The following is a 19,624-nucleotide window of genomic DNA, read 5'->3' on the forward strand; positions in this document are numbered from 1 at the left end:
CTGTGGACCAAGTTCTGGGTTGCTGGGATCCCCCTCTATCACCTGGGCTATACCACAATTATTGCCATGGTAAATCAGGCTCAGCCCAGCTGCAGAGCTGGGAACACGGCCAGTAAGGAACACAGCAGCTCAGGAGATGGTGGTGGTTTCATCGCCTGTTCTCTTTCTGCCCAGTAAGAGGGACGGAGGTGTAAGAGGAAAAGTATTGTTTACCTCCCTAGGAGGTCACAGGGCTGTCTAGACAATTGCAGTGGTTTCCAATTCACGGTAGCATCCATGCCACATGATGTGTAAGACGTTCTCTGGTACAAGAGAGACCAGGGACTGCCCCACTGACTTCTTTCCTTGCCATAGGCACCAGCATTGTCCTCTTTGGCTTTCCCAAGGTAGTTAACCAAGAGCAGCCCTGGGCTTTGAGCTTCTTTCCCACCAGAGGGTGACCCCATCCCCAGCTAACATCCAGCCCCAGATCCCGCAAGACCTCATTTCAGAAATCTGGAATAGTTTTGCCAAATCCCACTAAGGCGATTGTTACTTTCATTATTGCACATGACTTCCTCCACCTCAAAAGCAGAAGTATTTTCCTTAACACTTGAGGAGAGGCACGGCTTCTGCCTGCTCCCCACCCACATGCTGGTGGCGGGGGCAGAGCGAGGCGATGGCCTCACTGCACCGATGGTGCATGGCCAGGACGAGCTGACACTGCAGGGCTGAGCACACAGCACAGAAAACTGGTCTGGCAGGAGCGATGTGGTGGGTTTGATATGCCAAAGAGCTTTTTGGCAAGGCTCATCTCGCTGTCACCTGAAGCATGGAGAGAGCCAGCAGGCCAGAATAAAAAGGCTCTGGACTTGAATCACTGGAGCTGAAGGTCATGGCACAGGATAGGGGCTTTAAAAATCACCACTGTGCTCTCCAACACAAGCAAAGGCAAAAGCAACCCTGGGCAGGCTCCAGGTACCCTGGAAAGCCTTTAGGAGAGATATGGCTGCTGTGACAGCACCCAGAATTGATTTATAGTGTAGCCTGGTCACATCAAGTGGCAATAAAACCATAAGTGGCTTCGGGACAGCAAGCCCCATTTGTGTGAGATGAACAGTGGCTTTAAAAAAGATCACTAAATCCCACCAGCGCTATGTATACAAACCTTGTTTATTCTAAAGGCTCCCATTAAAGTGCCTTTTATTCCTGGCAATAGGCAGTTTTAAATTGCAAAACAACAGATCAGCCAGCAGCAGCCTCCAGTCCTGCCTGCCCTCAGGGACAGGGGGACTGCGGTGAGCGCGGGCCCCTTTTGGCCAAGGGCTCTCGAACACTGTGTTTCGGGGGGCTGGACGAGGACATTCCTCACTGTGTGCCCAGCGCAGGAGCACTGGTGCAGAGGCACAGGCCCATGGCTTTGCCAAGCAGTGCAGGGTCTCTGCGGAGCTGCCCAGGACAATGTCACCTTCCAGAGACCCCTGGGGATCCAAAGTGGTTCTCGCCCCGCACGCCTCAGCGGGAAGCATGCCGGGGCCGGCAGCTCAGGCTTCGGCGGCGTCCTGGCACGACGTGCTGGTGTCTTGCAGGAGCGGTGTTGTCTCGGAGAACTGGGGCGGCGTGCTTGGCGTGGTGGGGTCGCACAGGCTCTTCTCGTCGGTGGGTCTCTGGGAGGAGAGAGAGCAGCAGTCACAACCCCACAGCAGTGCCGCAGTCAGACCCTACAGCACGTGCATCACCCACATCCCCACCTAGGGCACTTGCACCCCAAACCCCCTGGACTTCCACATGGCCAAGAACCCTTTTCTGAAGGCATCTCAAATTGAGGATTTTTTTAATCTGTTCTCTTAACAGCATGAAATTATTCCCATTCCTGCCCCCCAATACTTGTAGCACCCCTGAACACCCAGCCTGAAGGGCCATGTCACCAGGTAGAGGGGCTGTGGGGTATGCCAGCAGGCTGCACAGCACCAAAGAAGGCAAGAGGGAGATGGGCAGGGTCTTCTCATGGTCACAGGCCAGCATATGGATGAATGAACTGGTCCTGGCCAAGCGTAAATACCAAAAAGAAACAAAGAGAAGGTGAAAGGAGAGACAGGTAAGCTGGAAGAAATACAGAGACTGTCCCAGCATTCAGGGATGAGGTTAGGAAAGTCAAAACCCAACTGGAATTCAATCCGGCAAAGGATGTCAAAAGCAACAAGAAGTACTGCTATAAGCACACAGGTGACAACAGGAAGACGTGGGCCTGCTGCTGAAGGAAGCAGGGAACCCCAGAGACCCTGGAGCAAGGCAGACGTATCCTTAGTCAAAGAGGATCACGTCAGCATATTTAAGCAAAATTAAGTCCACAAGCCCCGACAGAACACACCCACAAGTGCCGCTGGCATTACAAGGCCACTCTCAATAACCTCTGAATAATCATGGTGACTGGAGAAGTGCCCAAAGACTGGAGGGAAGCAAATGTTACTATCTTCAAGTAGGGCAGGGAGGGCCCAGGGAACCGCAGGCCAGTTGGCCTCGCTTCAGACACTGGGAAGCGCTGGGAACTGTTTCCAGGCACACCACATCATCAGGAGTAGTCAGCATGGCTTCGCCATGGAAAAGCCACCTTTGCCCAACCTGGTAACCTCATCTGATGGAATTACTGGCTCATTAGATGAGGGCAGAGCATGGCTATTGCCTCCCTTCACTTCAGTAAGGCATTTGGCATGGTCCCCTGTGAGAGTCTCACATTGAAACTGGATGGGCAGTGGGGTGGGTTAAAAATTGGCTGAACAGCCCGGCCCAGGGGGTGCTGATCAGCGCACAAAGTTACCAGAGGCCAGTAACTGCTGGTGTACCTCAGGAGTCAATCCTGGCTCCAGCCCTGTTTAGGATCTTTATTAATAATCTAGATGACGGGGGCAGAGTGCAACCTCAGCAATTTGCAGGTGACACACAGCAGGGAGGAGCTGCTGATATGCCAGAGGGACCTCGTCAGGTAGGAGAAATGGGCCAACAGGAGCCTCACAAGCTCCAACAAGGGCAAGTGCAAAGCCCTGCATGTCGGGAGGAACAGCCGCAGGCAGCTGGCTGGAAAGCAGCTTTGCAGAAAAGGACCTGGGGGCACTGGTGGCTAGATACCAAGCTCAACACAAGCCAGTCATGGTGTGAAGAAAGCTAATGGCATCCTGGGCTGCACCAGGCAAAGTACTGCCAGCAGCCTGAGGTGATTCTTCTCCTGTGTTCAGCACTCACAACACACCTGAAGCGCCACGTCCAGTTCTGGGCTCCCCAGAACCAGAGAGATGTGGAGCTACTGGAGACAGTCCAAAGCGGGACCATTAAGATGATTAAGGGACTGGAACATCTCACGTGAGGAAAGGCCAAGTTTAGGCTGCTCAGCCAGGAGAAGACAAGGCTCAAGGGGATCTCAACCACGTATTTGAGTATATGAAGGGAGTGTGTGAAAACAACAGAACTAGGCCCTTTTCAGTGCTGTCCATGGACAGGACAAGATGTTATGGGCACAAACTAAAACACAAAAGGTTTGAGCTGAACATCTGTGTGGTTTTTTTTTTCTTTTTACTGTGACATGCTGCACATAGCAGTGAGGGGTATCTCCGAGATACTTGAGACATCTGGACATGGCCCTGAGCAACCAGGCCTACGTGGCCTTGCTTGGGTAGGGGTGTTGCTGGTGACCTCCATTGATCCCTTCCAACTTCAATGATTCTGTGACTTTGTGTTTCTGTAATACAAACCCAAATATTTGATACATAAAACTCCCTCTTGAAAGCCTTTCCACCAAGGCAGCCTGCATGCAAAAGTGAAGCAAAACCCACCAGATGGGTGTCTCTGTTACCCCCAATGAGTTTTGCCCTTTTTAAGAACTTACCTCTGGATCTCAAACACTTGCAGGGCAAAAAGGTGAGAAAAACATTTCCTCACACCAAACCTATTTTTGTATCTCAATCTCTGATGATATTATTAGATCAGGTACACAGGGAGAAACAATATAAGCATGTTCTTACAGCGTCAGTAAGTGCTAGTATTAAGATATTCATCCTGAATAATAAAGCCAGGAGACAACACTGCTATATCAAAGACTGCCAAGAGGACACCTCTGGAACACGTGGACCATGAACGTTTCCATTTGATTGGTTTTGAACAAAGTTTAATCAAAGCAGGATGAGAGAAGAGTGTGTTACCTTGACTGGGTACCCACCTACAGTCTGGCTTCCCGCAACACCTTAACTGGAGGCAGCTTTCTGGCAGAGGAGGCCTGGTTGGCCTTTTTACTGTCTGAGTTCTTTTTATTGCTACTCCAAAATAAAGAGCATTTTTCCTAGAAGATAATCAGGCTAGTTTATGGTGCACTTTGACATGAAATCCATGGAGGGTCCAATTTCAGGAGGAGATTTTAAAAGAAGTTTCAATCAGTGTTTAACTATGATCTAGTTATTAATGAAGATTTCAAAATCTAGGTTAAACTAAGCCCTATTTAAGATTTTGGACAGCATCAAGCCAGTTTTAAAACGCTCTGTTTGCCTTTTAAGTGTGTCATTACACAGGCTGTAGGTCATGTCAGCAGAGGAGAGCTACAATGCTGCATTTGGGCACATTTTATGCCTGCACAACAAATATGCACACTTCTGGAAGCGCAGGTCCAACAGATGCGTTTTAAAAGTGGCTCCACTGTAAACTAGACTAAGATTTAAGTGTCTCACAGTACTTCATCTGGACTGGTTTTACAGCACACTGCTCCCTCTGGAAGTCAGAGACGTGCAAGAAGCTCTAGGAAGGAACTGGATTAAGCAGGACCTTCCCACTGGCAGACACGTGAAGGTGTGGACAATGCCCCTCTTCAGTGTCCCCTCCGATATCAGCTCTTGCCCCAAGAGGGAGGACTGTGCACGATTAAGCAATCATCACTAGATCAGCAACACTTCAATCAGAGGAACGTACCTTGGTTGCAAATTGCTGTCGTCCAGTTTACAAGCTCTTATCTATTCATTAGGCTGAGACTTTAATGTGCTGTTGCATAGCTTCCTTAGAGATTTATAAAGTCATTAAGGCTTTTTATTTACTTTTCAGGTAGTCAGACACTTCCTGCAGTTTATTTTTAGTTCCAGCACTTCACGATGCTTTGGCTGAGCACCCAAATACACTTGTCTTATACCTGGGTTTGGGACATTTCAAACAGACCGGGCAGCTGCTTCTGAGTGAACTTTAAAGCCAGCTTTTCTTCCTGACCCCAGCTGGCACAGTTAGAGCTCTTTGATACCAGGAAGTAAAACTTGCACAAGGCAGGGCGAGGAAATGCCAGCCCAGGGCTGCAGCAGGTCTCAGAAACAGTATGTGCCCAGCACATACTGACTTTTTTCAGATACGCTGGCACTACGCTGAGCCCACTTGTATTTGCTGGAGCCTCAAGGTTCGGCACACTCAAAGCCGGAGCATTTCAGAGCACAATAAGGGTTTAGTGCTGAGCCCTAGCCACTAGCATCGCTCTCACACCACAGGGGAGCCCATGGAAGAACAAGGGGATTTGGAATCATGTGTTTAAGTCAATTAAGCAGTTGTAGGCTTGGTAAAAATCCAATTACGTGATACTTGGAGAACCCTAGAGCTATTTAAAATGGGCTTGTATTAGCATTTCAGTGAGGGCAGTTACAGGTTGAGCAAAAGCAGCCTCTCGCACATGCTCTCACCTCAGCCCACTCATTCTAATCATTGCCTTTTCATCCCGGCATGTAGCCTCTTCTTATCTGCAGCTTTAGAGCCAGCTCAAGCCATTTGACTGTAATGCCAAGCTAAATAAGCCTGCTTTGATATAGGTTAGGGTAGAGAGCTAGATCTCTACTTCAGCACTAAGCTCTCTAAAAGCTTTAGCTCTTATCAGATGAGTGTTTTGCAGCTGGAGACACAGATCACCATCAAGCATTTGAGCTGTTTCATATTCTGTCCCCACAGCCTTATGCCTAGATGGATCAGGCTCATGTGCCAGCCAGGCCCCCACACTGCTCTCCCCTCGTGGGGCAGCTCCCACCGAGCTGCCAGCTCCTTGCAGCCTTCAGAGGTCTTGGCTTCTCGGTTAGCCCAGACCCACAAAGGATTGGGGGGTCTAACTTCCGCAGCTATTTTGGGCAGTTTCACTTGTAGAGAAACAAGTGAGTTTCAGGGAAAGACAGAGTCTGGTCTGGGTTGAGAAGCAGCCATGGTATCTGTGCCCTTTCTGTAAGAACACAGCTACTACATTGCATTTGTGAATGAATTGAACATAAGTAGCCATCCCCTCGAGAAGGCTCTGATTAGATGAGAAAATGGTTGGGACCCTGCAGAGACATACGTGTTTGGGTGATAGCACAGACTTGCTGCTTTACATGGAAACCAGATTGAAGAGCTAGGCTTATTCTTTCATTAGCGGGATGAGCTGAGAAATGTTTCCTCCTATGGGAGCCCACGTCAGTGAGTGCTGTGTGCTGAGATGGCCAGAAATGCTTTTATATTATTGACTTGCAGCCCAATTTCTTGATAGCTGAGGAAGTCCTGCTGTTATGTACTGGCACCATTAGGACAGGGTTCTGCTTTAGGTTGTAACAGATTCACGGCATCAGCCAATGTTTCATCAGGATTGTTAGATTGTCAGCCCAATCTACATCATCCGATTAAATCTGATTTGACTAACAGCATTTCCCATTTGATATCTGCAACGTCTTACCTGACTCATCATCGTGAGTACAGCAGCTGAGATGATGAGCGGGACGCTGAGCCCAAGGAAGATGTACTGCAGGTAGTCTAGGATGGATGGGATCAGCACCAGGTTGGTGTAAAACTGGTTTAGGACTGAGCCTTCAATGTTGCCACTCTGCCCAAGAAAGCAAAGTTGTTATAGGCATTTCGCTTTCATCCAGAGCCGAGACACACCATCTGTGCAATTCCTCTCCCACCACGGATTAGGAAATTTGGGAAAGACTTACTAAGGCCAGAAGCTGCTACCAAATAGCTGGACATGCACTCAGCTGTAGGACCACACTCACTGGCCCACGTTAGCATGCGGATGCTGCCAGCACTGCTCTGGGCTCTATTTAACCCCACATCTAGGGCAGAGCCAGAAGTTCACCCAGTATAGTGCAGGGTTTGTTCAGCTCAGAGGGATTAACCACGCAGCCAAGTATTGCAAAGCCTGCTGTTGGCTGCTTAATTAGTCTGTCTGGCTTAAAGCTTTAATCAAAGTGGAGTTTCCCCAGCAATGCAGTTTCCCCCTTCCTGCACGGGACAATCTTCAGAAACAGGTCAAGGAAGGCAGCTCACCTCTGCAAACCACAGCAGCGGCAGCACCACTGGCGTAATTTTCCCTGTTTGACTGTAGGAATGGGAAAAAGAAATATGCGTTGATATTCTCAGCTGATTAGGCCACAGCTACTATAATCCTTCCTAAAGAGAAGGGCCTGGCAGACCAGCAGTGGTCAGGTTACTGGTGCAAGGATGCAGCAATTCCTGCTGCTGCAGGGAGCTCCCTCCCCTCCAGGGATCAGGTCCATCTAGGGACTTCCATGCAAGAGCAGAGGTGACATTTCCTTGTGAGCTTAACAGCCCCACAGCAGCAATAAGTGCCACGCCAGATCTGGGCTCCAAGTACGTTAACTCAGTGAACGGGAATGAACTTTACACAGCTTCAAGATATCTCAGCCACCTGCATGGTACTACAGGTTGATACAGCCAAGCTCACAGCATCGAGGTTGCCTCTGTTGCATATAGCAGCAGACAATCTCCACAACAGAGGTGAACGCCTCTTTTTGGAAAAGAAGTATTCAACTGTCAGATCCATGAACTGAGTGTGTTTGGTCTCCCCGTTTCGGGGTAACTCCTGATCAGCAGCACAATGCAGGCAAACTGCCACTGTGCCTCACCAGGAGCAGTGCATTCAGAGCATCGATATTTCATCAGCTGCCCAGTCGGGTGCACAAAACACTGCTGGGGCTGAGCAAATAGGCAGGCACACACAGCACTGCTAGAGGATGGCAGTTCGAGGTCATTGGAGCAGCTGACATTTCACCACATCAGCCAGCTGGCCTCTGCAATGGTGACAACTGGTAATGTCAAAGCTGCCTCATCTTTGAGGAGAGTAAGCTCTGCAGTGACCCCAGAGCCAGCAGCACTCCCTGCTTGAGGGAGAGATGGCTATTTGTAAAAGATGATCACTTACATTATACCAGACACCTGCTTCAAGTACTGATTCAGCTGGAGCTTGATGGAGCAATTCATGGGGATGCCCGTCATCTGCACAGGAGAGGAAAAACAGTTTGTCAGTACAGCCCACATTTATCACGAGAGCTTTGCAGAAAAGCAGCCCTTTGCTTTCCATCACAGCTGATCTGGGTGCCGCCTTCCAAAGCAATGAATTAGACCACCCAGAGATCCACTGCAGCTGCTGCACATGGGGCCAGGAGCAAGGCTGGGGTTTCCACCAGCACATCAGTACTGGTAAACCAGGTACTGCTCCCCAAGATCTGGGGATGACTGCCCATGGGGGGGGGCAGCCATGTCTCCATGGCATTTTAGGGTCTGTTCCCTGCATTTGAAGACTCACTAGCCAGTCAGTGAGCTGCATGCAGCAGCATCCAGAAGGAATCAGTTCCCTCAGGGTGGTCCAAAGGCAAAAAGCTAAGCTAAACAGAAAGGAATGCTGCAGAAGGCAGCACACATTTAACAAGCACGAACGCAGGGAGGTGCTTTATGTGACACAAGGCTCGTAGGACCAAACCTAAGCAAGTTCAAGTTACCAAGTAGCATATGCAACCTGCAAGTGATTCCCTAGGCAGTGTTTTAACAGAAACTTCATTTTTTCGAAGTCTGATGAGCCTCTTCTGTTGCTCATCCTTCCTGCACTAGGTTTGAGAATGAGAATACACCGATGCCAAGATTCATGCACACAAAGGACACTGAATGTTTCTCATAATTAGGACTACATATCAACAGCTATCACTGTCCAATAACACAAAGACCACAAAAACACCACACTTCAAAGTTGGGTCTTTTGGCACTGGTTTCTCATGATGTTGCAGTTTTGCAACACATTAAGGGCAGAGAGTTTTCATTGGATTGTCCCTGCTTGTTCAAAGCAGACTGCAGCTAGATAAGACTTTAATTGTACTGCTATCAGAAGAGGTTTGATACTGTAATAAACTTAATTAGATTTCCGTAACTGTGATAAGAAAAGCAGAGAACCCAACGCCTAGGTAAGAAGCTTACCCTGCCTTGCCTCAAGAGGGAGATTGGTTTCTTGCTTGAGCTATTAATGAATGTTTGGAAATGTCCCACCCATGGCCACATGCAGAGTGGGCCGTGGGTGGAAGAGCCCAAAGTCTCCTCCCCATCAGCAGCTGGGACAAAGATGACTCAAGACACCTCAAAACATCACCACTGGGGTGGTGACTTCACCCTTACATTTAGATATGCAAGAGGCAGCGCAGTACAGAAGCAGCCAGCCAGATAGGCAAGTTGAGATGGTGGAAAAACACAGCCCCAAAATGGTGGCAACAGCTTCAACTGCAAAATGGTCTTCAGACTTTGCCAGTCGGCTCTCACAGCACGGCATGTTTATAGATTTGGGGTGTAACTGGCTGCTGCTGCTCGATACACCTCCTGGTGTTGTGGGCCTTCCTGAGTCAGTGGAAAGAAGCTGACCGCGCTTATCAAAACAATTATGCTTATAATTAGTCCTGCAATTCTCTAGAAGGCTGGCCAGTTATTCAATTAGTTTATGGCTTTAACGTTTTTATCTGCACATGTCCTCGCCACTTTGCACTCTGGAACCTGCTCAAGTCAGCGCCACAAGAGCAGAGCAAGGCCACCAGACCGCAGTGGCAGGTTCCCCCACCCCACTGCTCGGCCCAGACCCAGCCCCAGTGCAAGGAGAGACCCCTCTGAGGGTACGAGACCAGAGCCAGGCCCCCCACCGGGTGCACGTCGAGGAAGAGCGCGTGGTGCTCCTTGCTGGGGTTCAGGCCTTCGACGGCGTTCACCAGGCTTGGGTCGGCGTTGTAGAAGTGAGGATGGGAGATGAACATCGGTGCATCTGGGCGAGAACAAGGACACCTTAAGCCCATCCAATCCTGCCTGAGAATTTCGTGTTGACATTTTTAAGCCCTTGAAATATTTGAGCAGGCTTTTATACCCTCCTTCTTCTTCCTCTCCTGGCAGCTTATTCCACTGGGAAGGTTAAGAGCCCGTGTCTAAGCCTCCTTCTCCCCCGTACACCACTCCACACAGCAGCAATTCACCATCCACAGACATGTGTTAGGGCACTGAAGCCTGAATTCTCACTCCTGCGTGACCTATACTCGCTGTCCAAAGTTAAAATTTAGTTTGGCAGTTACGTGGCCTGCCTGCTCCCAGCCTGGGGGAGGTGTTGGGCCCGTCCGGCTCTCAGCCCTTCCCACAAACAAGGCCGCTTGTTTGGGTTTCCAAAAGTTTGGGTTTCCCCCCCTCTCCCTCTCTCAGAGAAGGGCACACAGACCCCAGAGGTACCCTTTTAGCACACCAGAAGGTAGTAGAGCTAATTTTTAGACAAGTAAGCTTGCCTCACATATCTGTAGGATTTAATATTAGCACAGCAAGGAGGAACCACAGGAGAGCACTCACTCAGCCTACAGGTGCTGACGTTCTGGATGCCGGACTGCCTGCAGGGGCAGAAGCCTTCGTTGGGGGGATAGTCCGTGCCATTGGCAAAGAGTGTTTTCGGGGCCACGAAGCGATAGGTGGGCACACCCTTAAACTCCCCCGACTGCTCATACACCAGTGTCATGGATCTGGAAGAGTTTCAGTGGAGAAGGATCAGGGTTAGCCAACAGGTTCCCAGCCCAGAACTGGGCTCTTATCTTCGCTGGATAAGATGCAGTTGCAATGTAACTTAGACTTTGAGATCAAGATAAACATCCAGAACAGAGCTTTGGATCAGGAATGTGTATCTAAGCCATTTGCTTTCCATGTTTTAAGCACAAATAAAGGGCTGGTCGGGACTAGTTATGAAGAGAAACACACAAGCTTATAAATCTGTTTGCAGAATCCAGATACGATTTGTTTAAGGGCATGTACTAATCCTCACGGCTGCTCTGCCAGAGATAATACCTTCTTTGAGCAAGCACTGGCTCTGAGATAGAAGTGCTCTGTGGCAGGGGACGGACACTGACCAAATCTGTTTTGCAGCACAGCTGCAGCATATAGGCCATCCGTTTTCCATAGTGGAAAATTTTACCTTTTGAACTACATTACACAGCAAGATTTTATTTGGGGTACAACAGACCAGAGATTTGACACTGCATCATCTATACCAGAAGTCCAGGATAGAAGCAAGTTTCCAGGAGGGAAGTTTGCTTCCCTCATGCTGAAGCAAGACCCGTGTGGATGCAGACATCCCAGGCAGGCCAAGGGGACAGCTTACTGCCATAGCTGCCTTCTGACACCAGGACTGAGGAGGGGAATTCAAGGCACATTCAGCAGTTCAAGACAGTTTTGGCTGTGCCAAATCTGGGGTGAACAGACTGCTCTGCCTTGTGAAGAGACAGATCTACTTCCTCCGCAGGACCCACCCCCACAGCGCTGTCCTGCAGCAATCTCCTGGGCTCACGAGAAACTAAGCTTGCCACTTCATTTTATGCCTTGCCAGGAAACATACTTCGTTCCCTAAAAGGCTTCTGTAGTTCTTCAAGAACATATATATGTATTTAAACTTTGATTACTAGTAAGCTTCCCTGCAGCAAGTCCTTGGCTCTGGGTCATTTTGGTATTTGCTGATGCCTCTTGTGTAGAGGAATTCCTGCACTAATGCTTGGCTCAGCTGACTTTGCTTGTTCGCTGAAGAGGTCATTGTTCTCTATTCAGCACGAGCACTTTGCTTGTTTTGCAGCAACTGCAAAGCCTAAATTAACATTATCTTCCCCAAGCTGAGGACAGGGCTTTGTGCCAGGCTGGCTGCCTCACTTCCCCTTCTTCCAGCCTCATGGAGTTTCCCCAGGAACAAGGCAGACTCTGGGGGTATTTAATCTCTGTACAATCAGCTACCTCAGGGTGTCATACAGATGCGCACAGCTGACCATGAAGTATTGCATTCACAAAAAAATGAAGCAGCCTGGAAGCAGCGGCACAGCCCCCAGCACTGCTTCAGCAAGCACTTAGCCTGCTGCAATAGCTCTGTGGTCAGATGGCTAATGCAGCATTTCCTTATGACAACCTTTATTTCTCCCTCCCTCTTCCCACATCTTATCTAGCCAGGTTATATTCTGCTCGTCCAACATTTAAGCTTCCCCAGTGATCTAAAAGGTATTTAGAAATATTATCAAGATGAAGCTAGACAACTATACTGCTTGCAAAGCTCAGACACTACAACACCGATCTGCAGCTGAACCTTTACCTACAGAAACTAGTCCTCAGCACTCCGCCTCGCTGCACAGGTACTCTGCATGCACACTGCATGTCCTGCCACCTGCACGGGGACAGCGTGCCTTGCTGCAGCCTCACCTGCAGGCATCAGGGCTGTAAAACTCCAGCGACGTCGGGGACATGAACGGCGGCCACATCTCCCCTGCGGTCCCGTTGATCATGTTGCACCCGGTGCTCCGCCAGTAGTTCACCTGCGGGGTGGATGCAGAGAGAGGAGCTCAGTACTGGAAGCTTGGTGGAGAGCTGGCTTTCACCTCTGCCATTCCTTCCGTAGGAATCAGGCACTGTCCCCCTGTTAGAGGTTTGCTGGCTGACACTTACCTTCTTCAACCCGTTCCACGAATCCACCATGTGAACTCGACTGATGTTCTTCATGCCCGTGTACACAGTGAACAATCCGGTATTGGAGTTGTTAAACTGCAGAGAGAAGAAACTAAATCCTAATCCATTATATGTGGCAATACTGCAATACGTTAACACCTTTGCATGCCTCATTAGCTTTAGGTGTGTTTCATGCATTATAAGCTATTGAAGTTTTATTTTGGTTGCTAGAGACAGCTTCCAACACACACACGTTTCTGCCTGAGGGGAAAATTAAGGCAGCCTTACACAACAACCATCAATCACACATTGCTGCTCTAAGCAGTTTGTGAAGGGGACAGCCTGGACTCTCAACAGCAAGAACAGTATTCCTGTGATTTTAGCCTTCCCAAGCAAGGATTTACTTACCCCTACAAACATGCCAAATTTCCCCTTGAACGGGATCAGGCCAGGAACAATCATATTTATTGTGTCTAAAAGAGGGTCGTCGTAACCCCACAGAATGTCCCCCACCGTCCGGTTCATAAAGGCCTCCTGTTTCAGGCCAGCCAGGGCCCCGCTCAGCAAAAGCTTCACAAAGTTTGGCAGGTTTTCCATCATGACAGATGCTCCCTGGGAAAGAAATCAGTCTCTGAGACAAAAGCCGTGTATTACCAAAGAGAAACCAATGCCTCTTCAGTGCTCAGCAACCTCCCTCTGCTGCAGCGCTCTTCAGTTTTGCAGAAATCCTTTGGACAGACTGAGGCTCACCATTTATCCCACATTTGGACAGGAAACAGTTCGTGGCAACAGCCACTGAGGTTTCATTTCCCCAGATGATGCTCTGCTAAGTTGTAGTCACGAGCCCAGCTGCTTTGCCAGCCCCTCTACACATTCTGATTTTGGAAGCTAACAACCCAACACAACCACCAACACCCAGAAAACTGCATTCTGTAAACTTGACCACCCCACGGCTTCACCAGACTCAATCCCTACAAGAAAGTAAGCTTCAGGTTAGCCATGAACATTACCACCCTCCCGGCGAGCTCGGAAGCCAGTATTTCTCCGGGGAGCAAATCCTTACCAACATCAGGATGTTTGGCATGACAATGTACTCGTCCTCGGTGCCATTGGACAAGTCCGGCCTGAAGAAGAGCTTCCGATATTCCAGGTAGGAGACGGTGTCATTGTCATGGAATGTGATGTTTGTTTTGTACCTGAACTCTCTGCAACAAGACAGGAGGGACCATGGGAACCTTCCCCCGCGCAGTGCCACTGCATTGCCCATGGAGCAAGGATGGGCTGCACAGGCCCAGCCTTGTTCCTGAGCGGAGGAAGGAGACCAAACCCAAGCTTGAAAAAGCCTCAGGGCAGTGGTAGAGGCAGTGTGCCAGGTGCCAGTCGCACACCCAGGCCATGGTCCGGGTGTCTGGCAGCATTGCAGCCTGCTAGCAGCATGCTTTGATGAGGCGTCCCCAACGGATGGGATTCGGCTGCAGCCCGCAGCCACCATGTGTATCCTGCCAGCTCAAAACCCAGCTGCTGAGAAGCATGAGACAAAAGCATTTATTCCTGACAGAGGAGTAAGTCCCCTCTGTCACTTCTCCTACAGCTGTTGAAAAGCCCAGCCCTACCAGCGAGATGCCCAGATAAGCAGATCCGCACCTCCCCACGCACCGATGCAACCTGCACAGCAGGAGGGGACCAAACAAGATGGCACAAGCCCCACTGTCAAGCCCACACAGACCTGACAGGGAGCTCCCGAGTGGTTCCAGGGTCTGGGCACCCCATGTGCAGCACACCCTTTGCTGCACGCTGCGGGGACAGCCCAGCCTCGCAGCTCCGCTGTGGCACGAGGCTGTCCCCAGCATCACAAGCCGGTTACAGCTCCCTGGGGAGCTGCTGCTGAACCCACCCGCAGAAACAAAGTCCTTTACTGTGGAGCCTCTGTTTTATGGTCCATGATAGGGAAGGGCACTAATCTTGCTCAGCAGGACATTAATAAGCTTTGCCCCTTTTGTTTATTCTTATTCAGTGTAAGCGCAGCCTTTCCCCCAAGCCAAGTGACTGACGTGATCACGACATACAGAATCCACATGGTCTTACAGTTTGACCCCGCAAGCCGAGGGGAAACGAGGGCATATACATACTGCCAGGCTTCCCCCCAGCACTACTCAAACAGCTTTGGATTAGACCAGTAATCTGCCCGCATGAGCTTGCTTAGGCTGCTGACCTGACTTTGCCTACATGTGCAGGCACCGGCACCTTGAATATTGTCATTTATGGGTCAGCTCACGTGCTCATTTCAACATCTCCCATTACTTCAGATACCACATCCACAGAGACCTCTGGGGCCAGCTATCCCAGATCTCCAACTATCTTTAGACATGGCAAATGGTCAAGTCCTGCTCTAGGTGGACCCAACCAAGTCTTAGTGCTCCCCACTGGTTCTCGTGACCAGATTATTCATTTTAGGCAGATTCAGCATCTCATCATGTTAGATGGGAAGTCTTAGATCAATCCATGAAGTCTGAAGTTTCATATTGAGGTGAGTCCAGTCCAGTCCATTTTTACTCATAAATGGTAAAAATGAATAAAAATGAAGCCTGCTCTGAAGATGAGATTTGCCCACCACCATACCAACAAACCTCACACCTCTGTTGGGACCCTGTCAGCCCAGGTCTGGTTGCCCAAAACCAGGTCCCAGCACAGGACCAAGCTCCACAACTCACACTAAAGCACCAACCAACCTCACCACCCTGTTGGCCAGGGGTCCCACACGTGGTTTTAGCACGATCAGAGCAATTGTTTCACATTTGGGTTGCTTTAAAATCCCGTGCCACCAGGCTCCTGTCAGATATGATAGCGCAGTTCTCCCCTCCTGAAGGAAGCAGCCAGAAGCCTGGCAGGCAGCAGCCCAGCCACGCTGACGGCCCACAAGCAGTACCTGACCTGTAAACGTACGGCCCACGCTGCCTCAGGATCGGCTTCGCTCCGTCGAGGACCTCAGTGGGGTTCAGCACTTCGAAGAGGTGCACCGACAGGTAGAAGGGAACCGGAATGTCTTTCCACATGCCAAAGGAGATGCTGCTGGGGTCGATCCTCACGTTCTGCAGAAAAAACAGAAAGAGGCTTGGTGGCCCCAGCTGAGCACAGCCTCCCTTGCCTCCAGCATCAGGCCCAGCCGAAGGAGGCAGTTTTGGCAGGGGATCTCTAGAGGACGCAGCATGTTTTGCAGACAGAGCCAGTTCTAAAATGGGAAATTATGTATGCAGAAGCACCACATTCATGCCACAGGATGTCTGTAGGCTTATATATTCAGGCTCAGCCTGCCAGACACCTACCCACAGGGTTTCAAAGCCGTTTCGATGTGCTAGAGGCTTTCACCGTGCTAGACAAGCCGGCGCTGAATTCTTCACAGCTCTGCAGGTTTGACTTGCCTGACATGAACAAAAACCCTGCTCCTAAGGCTTCCATTCACTCTCCAGGTTTGGCAGCTCCACACAGCCAGAACCAGGCAAGGGCTGGGAGAGATGACCAGTCCTTGGACAACACAACTCTTTGGGTACCAGTGGGGAAGGCACCCACTAAATGCCCAAAAACAGAGAAAGAGAATGGCGATGGCAGCCAGACTGTGTCCAAGTTGCCTTTCCTTCTCCTCACTTGCCATCCTGTGGTGACTCATATTTGTCATAAAGCAGGTCAAAGGCAATCCAAGATTGTGTTTTCCATATCGCCGTCCCATTTTCTGGGAAATGCCTGCAGAAACTCAAACGCCCACCTCCTCCCCAGCACCTCCAGGTGCTGGCACCTGGCCACTCGTGTCTCCGCTCCCTCCCTGCCTCCTGGGGGCTGCTTTATGGACTGGCACACCCACAGCTTGATCTCTCTTAATTAACTATTTTTGGGTCCATTCCACCGTTAGCTTTGCTACCCCTGCGAGTACAAGCCCTTGCTACAGGTCAGGAACCCAACTGGCTCATGGAAGCGGGTCGGATCCACTAATTGGTGACATTGTGTGAGCATTATCCAGCTGCAGCTCAGCCCCACAGCAGCTTGGTTGGGCCCTGAATGTTTGATGCTATGGCAAGGATGAGAAGTAAGCTGCCAGAAACTTCCCCAGGTCTTCCCTTCGGTGCCCTGTGGCCAGGCTGTGCCACATGCAAGCAGCAGGACTTTGCATCCATCCCCCAGCAAACCCTTCCCACCTCCGCGCCAACCTCAGCCCTGCCGGGCTCACAGACTTCATAACAAAGGAGGAATTTTAGGACAAGAGCAGCCCAGATTGTATTTAGGCTGTTTTATAATCCCTACCCCTGCTCATCCAGTAGAACTTGAACAACATCTGCTTTCTTTTACTTGTTTGTGCTGTTTGGTGCTCCCCAGACTCCTCGTTGCATAAGCATGCATTTATATAACCTGCACACAGGCAGATGGAGCAGCATCCCAACTCCCTGCTGCCTTTCTCAGCCCTGTCCCATCCAAACCAGCAGCTCCAGCTCCTTCACGGGTGCCGCTAAGCCAGATTGACCCAAGAGGGTGGCCGTGGAGTCAAGCTGCTTGTAAGTCAACACGAAAACGGTCATATGTCTGCAATAAAAATAGATTATTTTTTCCACTTCGATGGGTTACAAAGTGTCGCTGAGAAATCTGACATCTCCTGACCATGCTGCTCCGTGTTCCTGAGGAACTGAAAGAGAAGGGTTACCACTCATCTCATCCAAAGACAGCGCTGCATGTCTGGTCCCAGCTTTCAGGTGGGAAAGCACGGGAGATCCCACGTGGAGAAGGAACCTGCCAACACCTGCCAAAGACAACGAGGGCTCTTGCCTGGGTTCATATCTCAGGTAGGTCCACGGTGCTCCAAGGTTTTGCAGGGCCAGCTCTATAGGCACCCCCAGCAGTTCCTCTACACTCCGTAACCAAAAATGCCTTCAAAGCTACTGCCTCGTTGCGCTAGGTGGTTTTCCACCAGGATGCACCATCCCCACCCCCCGTGCAGGGCTCAGCGATGCAGGGCTGGCGAAGCAGCCTCCACCCGCCTGCCCTCGAGGCCCCGCTCTTCCTCTCACCCACCACCCTGAACACCAACCCAGGAGTCAGTTTTGCCATTTTACTTTAAGCCGTGTACAAATTTGGGTTGCTTTGGGTCATGCTGAAGATGCGTAGCCCAAGTAGCTGAGACGAAGGGAGACCTGAGGAGGAATAAAGGTTGGTCTTTTCCCCTTTTTCTGTTCTCATTGCAATGTATCAGGGACCTGATAATTGGGTAGAAGGAATCAAGATTATCTAAAGGAAAGGAAGTTTTCTGCACTGAGCACATCACCCCTGTCCTGGAGGTGCCTTCAGCCTTCTGTTTACAGGCACCAGCTCCAGATGGCCATGAAATCGGACAAAGACTGACCCGTACTGCTTGAATCAAAGCCCTGGTTGGCTTTGCCCAGCCAGCAGCGCTTTTGGAGGGTACATTTAAATAGAAGCCAGCAAAGACTTTTTGGCACAGGTAGCTCCAGCCACTCGCTGTTTGCCTCCTCTGCCAGGGGCACACGGCTAGGGGCTGCCTTGGGTAGGTGCGAGCCTGGAGAAATGGCCAGGCAGCTGGGCAAGGGGGAAAAAAAGTTGGTTGGGGACAAGCCCAGGCACTGGGATGGGCAGCAAGGATCCTGTAGCTGCAGGGCTGCCTCTGAGCAGAGCCCAGCAGCTGCCCTGGGCCAGGCACGGGCTCCAAAGGGACCCAACGCTGGGCAGAGCCGAGCCGGGAGCGATGCTGGGGGGAGCACGGGGAGGGAGCAGCCCCGTTCCCGCCGGCTCGCTACTGGGACTAACTGGTGTGCTGCCCGCCAGGACAGCCTCGTTGCTCCCCGGGGCTCTGCGCAGTGGTTCCTGAGCACAGCAGCACCTCAGGGCACAGCCCCACAACCACGGGGACCAAGGGGGCTGCAGGACCTCTCCTGTGGGTCACGCAGCTCTTCATGGGGCCAACTCCAACCTCGCAGCCTCGGAGAACACCCCATAAAGGGGTTTTGCAGAGCACCCCAGCATGCTACCCATGCCACCACCAGCTGGAAAAGCGTACTGCCAGAGCAAGCCCACATGTGTAGGTACAAAAGGAGCACCCAGCACCACCAGCACCAGCACCCTTCGGCGCACAAACCCCTTACTAATGGGGTCAAGCCCCCTCTCAGCCCCATCCCACTCTCTGCAACCACCTACAAAATCCCAACACCACACCAAGCTGCGAGAGCGAGCAACACCAAATCCCCTTCAAAGCCCCACTCTCCCCATCCCCAGCACCCCACAAAAAGACGGGGGGCGCTGCAAAAGCCCCAACCCCACTAATTCGGGGGTGCTGCCCCCATCCCCGCCCCGCTGACCTTGACCACCTGCTCCTTGACGATGGCTGGCCCGGCCAGCAGCAGGCAGACCCCCAGCAGCAGGCAGGCCCCCCCGGCCAGCCCCAGCCCCACCGCCGCCCTACGCCGGGCCGCGGCCATGGCTGGGAGGAACGGGGCAAGGAGCGGGGCCGGGGCCCGAAGCCGCCGCTTTATGGCCGGGGCCCGGCGGCGGCAGCGGGGCGGGGAGCGGGGCGGGGAGCGGGGCGGAGACCGGGGGGAGGGGGGGGGGGGGAAGGACCGGGGCCGGGCCGCCCCCACCGGCCGCAGCCCCCCCGGGGATGGTCGGGGGCTGTACGGCCTCCGAGGGGTTTTGTTGTTATTGTTTATTTTTTATTTTTTAATTTTTTTTCCCACTTATTTGCGGTGAAAATAAATCAGAGCGCTGCACTGCTCGGGTGGAGCCGTGCCGTTTTGGCCATGCTTTGTGCCAGTCTTTGTTCAGAACAAGAAAAGACTGTTGAAATCATTTCTTCTTCCAGATGTATTATTATTGTTATTATTATTTTAATTGTCGGATTTGC

At 51.1% G+C, this 19,624-nt stretch overlaps 1 protein-coding gene across 6 annotated transcripts; it reads right to left on the reverse strand.

Moving 5' to 3' along the window:
- Positions 1-1,134: 1,134 nt before the first annotated feature.
- Positions 1,135-19,291, reverse strand: SCARB1 (scavenger receptor class B member 1). Of its 6 annotated transcripts, none has more exons than XM_027469978.3 (13): positions 19,083-19,291; positions 15,661-15,818; positions 13,793-13,934; positions 13,138-13,341; positions 12,730-12,825; positions 12,487-12,599; positions 10,612-10,778; positions 9,909-10,045; positions 8,174-8,247; positions 7,279-7,330; positions 6,686-6,832; positions 4,190-4,309; positions 1,135-1,646 (listed from the first exon to the last, which is right to left on the reverse strand). In XM_027469978.3, exons 1-12 carry the CDS (start codon positions 19,200-19,202, stop codon positions 4,190-4,192), a joined length of 1,530 nt encoding a protein of 509 aa, XP_027325779.3. In that variant the 5' UTR covers positions 19,203-19,291; the 3' UTR covers positions 1,135-1,646. The 6 variants fall into 6 exon arrangements, with proteins under 6 accessions (XP_027325779.3, XP_027325782.3, XP_027325781.3 ...); XM_027469981.3 differs by having other exon boundaries at positions 9,927-10,045; positions 19,083-19,290; XM_027469979.3 differs by lacking the exon at positions 1,135-1,646 and adding an exon at positions 3,511-3,712.
- Between the last annotated feature and the right edge of the window lie 333 nt (positions 19,292-19,624).

Source organism: Anas platyrhynchos, chromosome 16 (genome assembly GCF_047663525.1).
Source record: "Anas platyrhynchos isolate ZD024472 breed Pekin duck chromosome 16, IASCAAS_PekinDuck_T2T, whole genome shotgun sequence".
Lineage (NCBI taxonomy): Eukaryota > Metazoa > Chordata > Aves > Anseriformes > Anatidae > Anas > Anas platyrhynchos.

Excerpts from the sequence above, each read along its gene's own strand:
- SCARB1 (XM_027469977.3), bottom strand. The coding sequence starts at position 19,202 with ATGGCCGCGGCCCGGCGTAGGGCGGCGGTGGGGCTGGGGCTGGCCGGG. Across the intron at positions 13,935-15,660 it reads CGTGGGCCGTACGTTTACAG|AGAGTTCAGGTACAAAACAA; the intron begins GTCAGGTACTGC and ends GTCTTGTTGCAG. Across the intron at positions 8,248-9,908 it reads CGGTGGGGGGCCTGGCTCTG|ATGACGGGCATCCCCATGAA; the intron begins GTCTCGTACCCT and ends TCTCCTGTGCAG.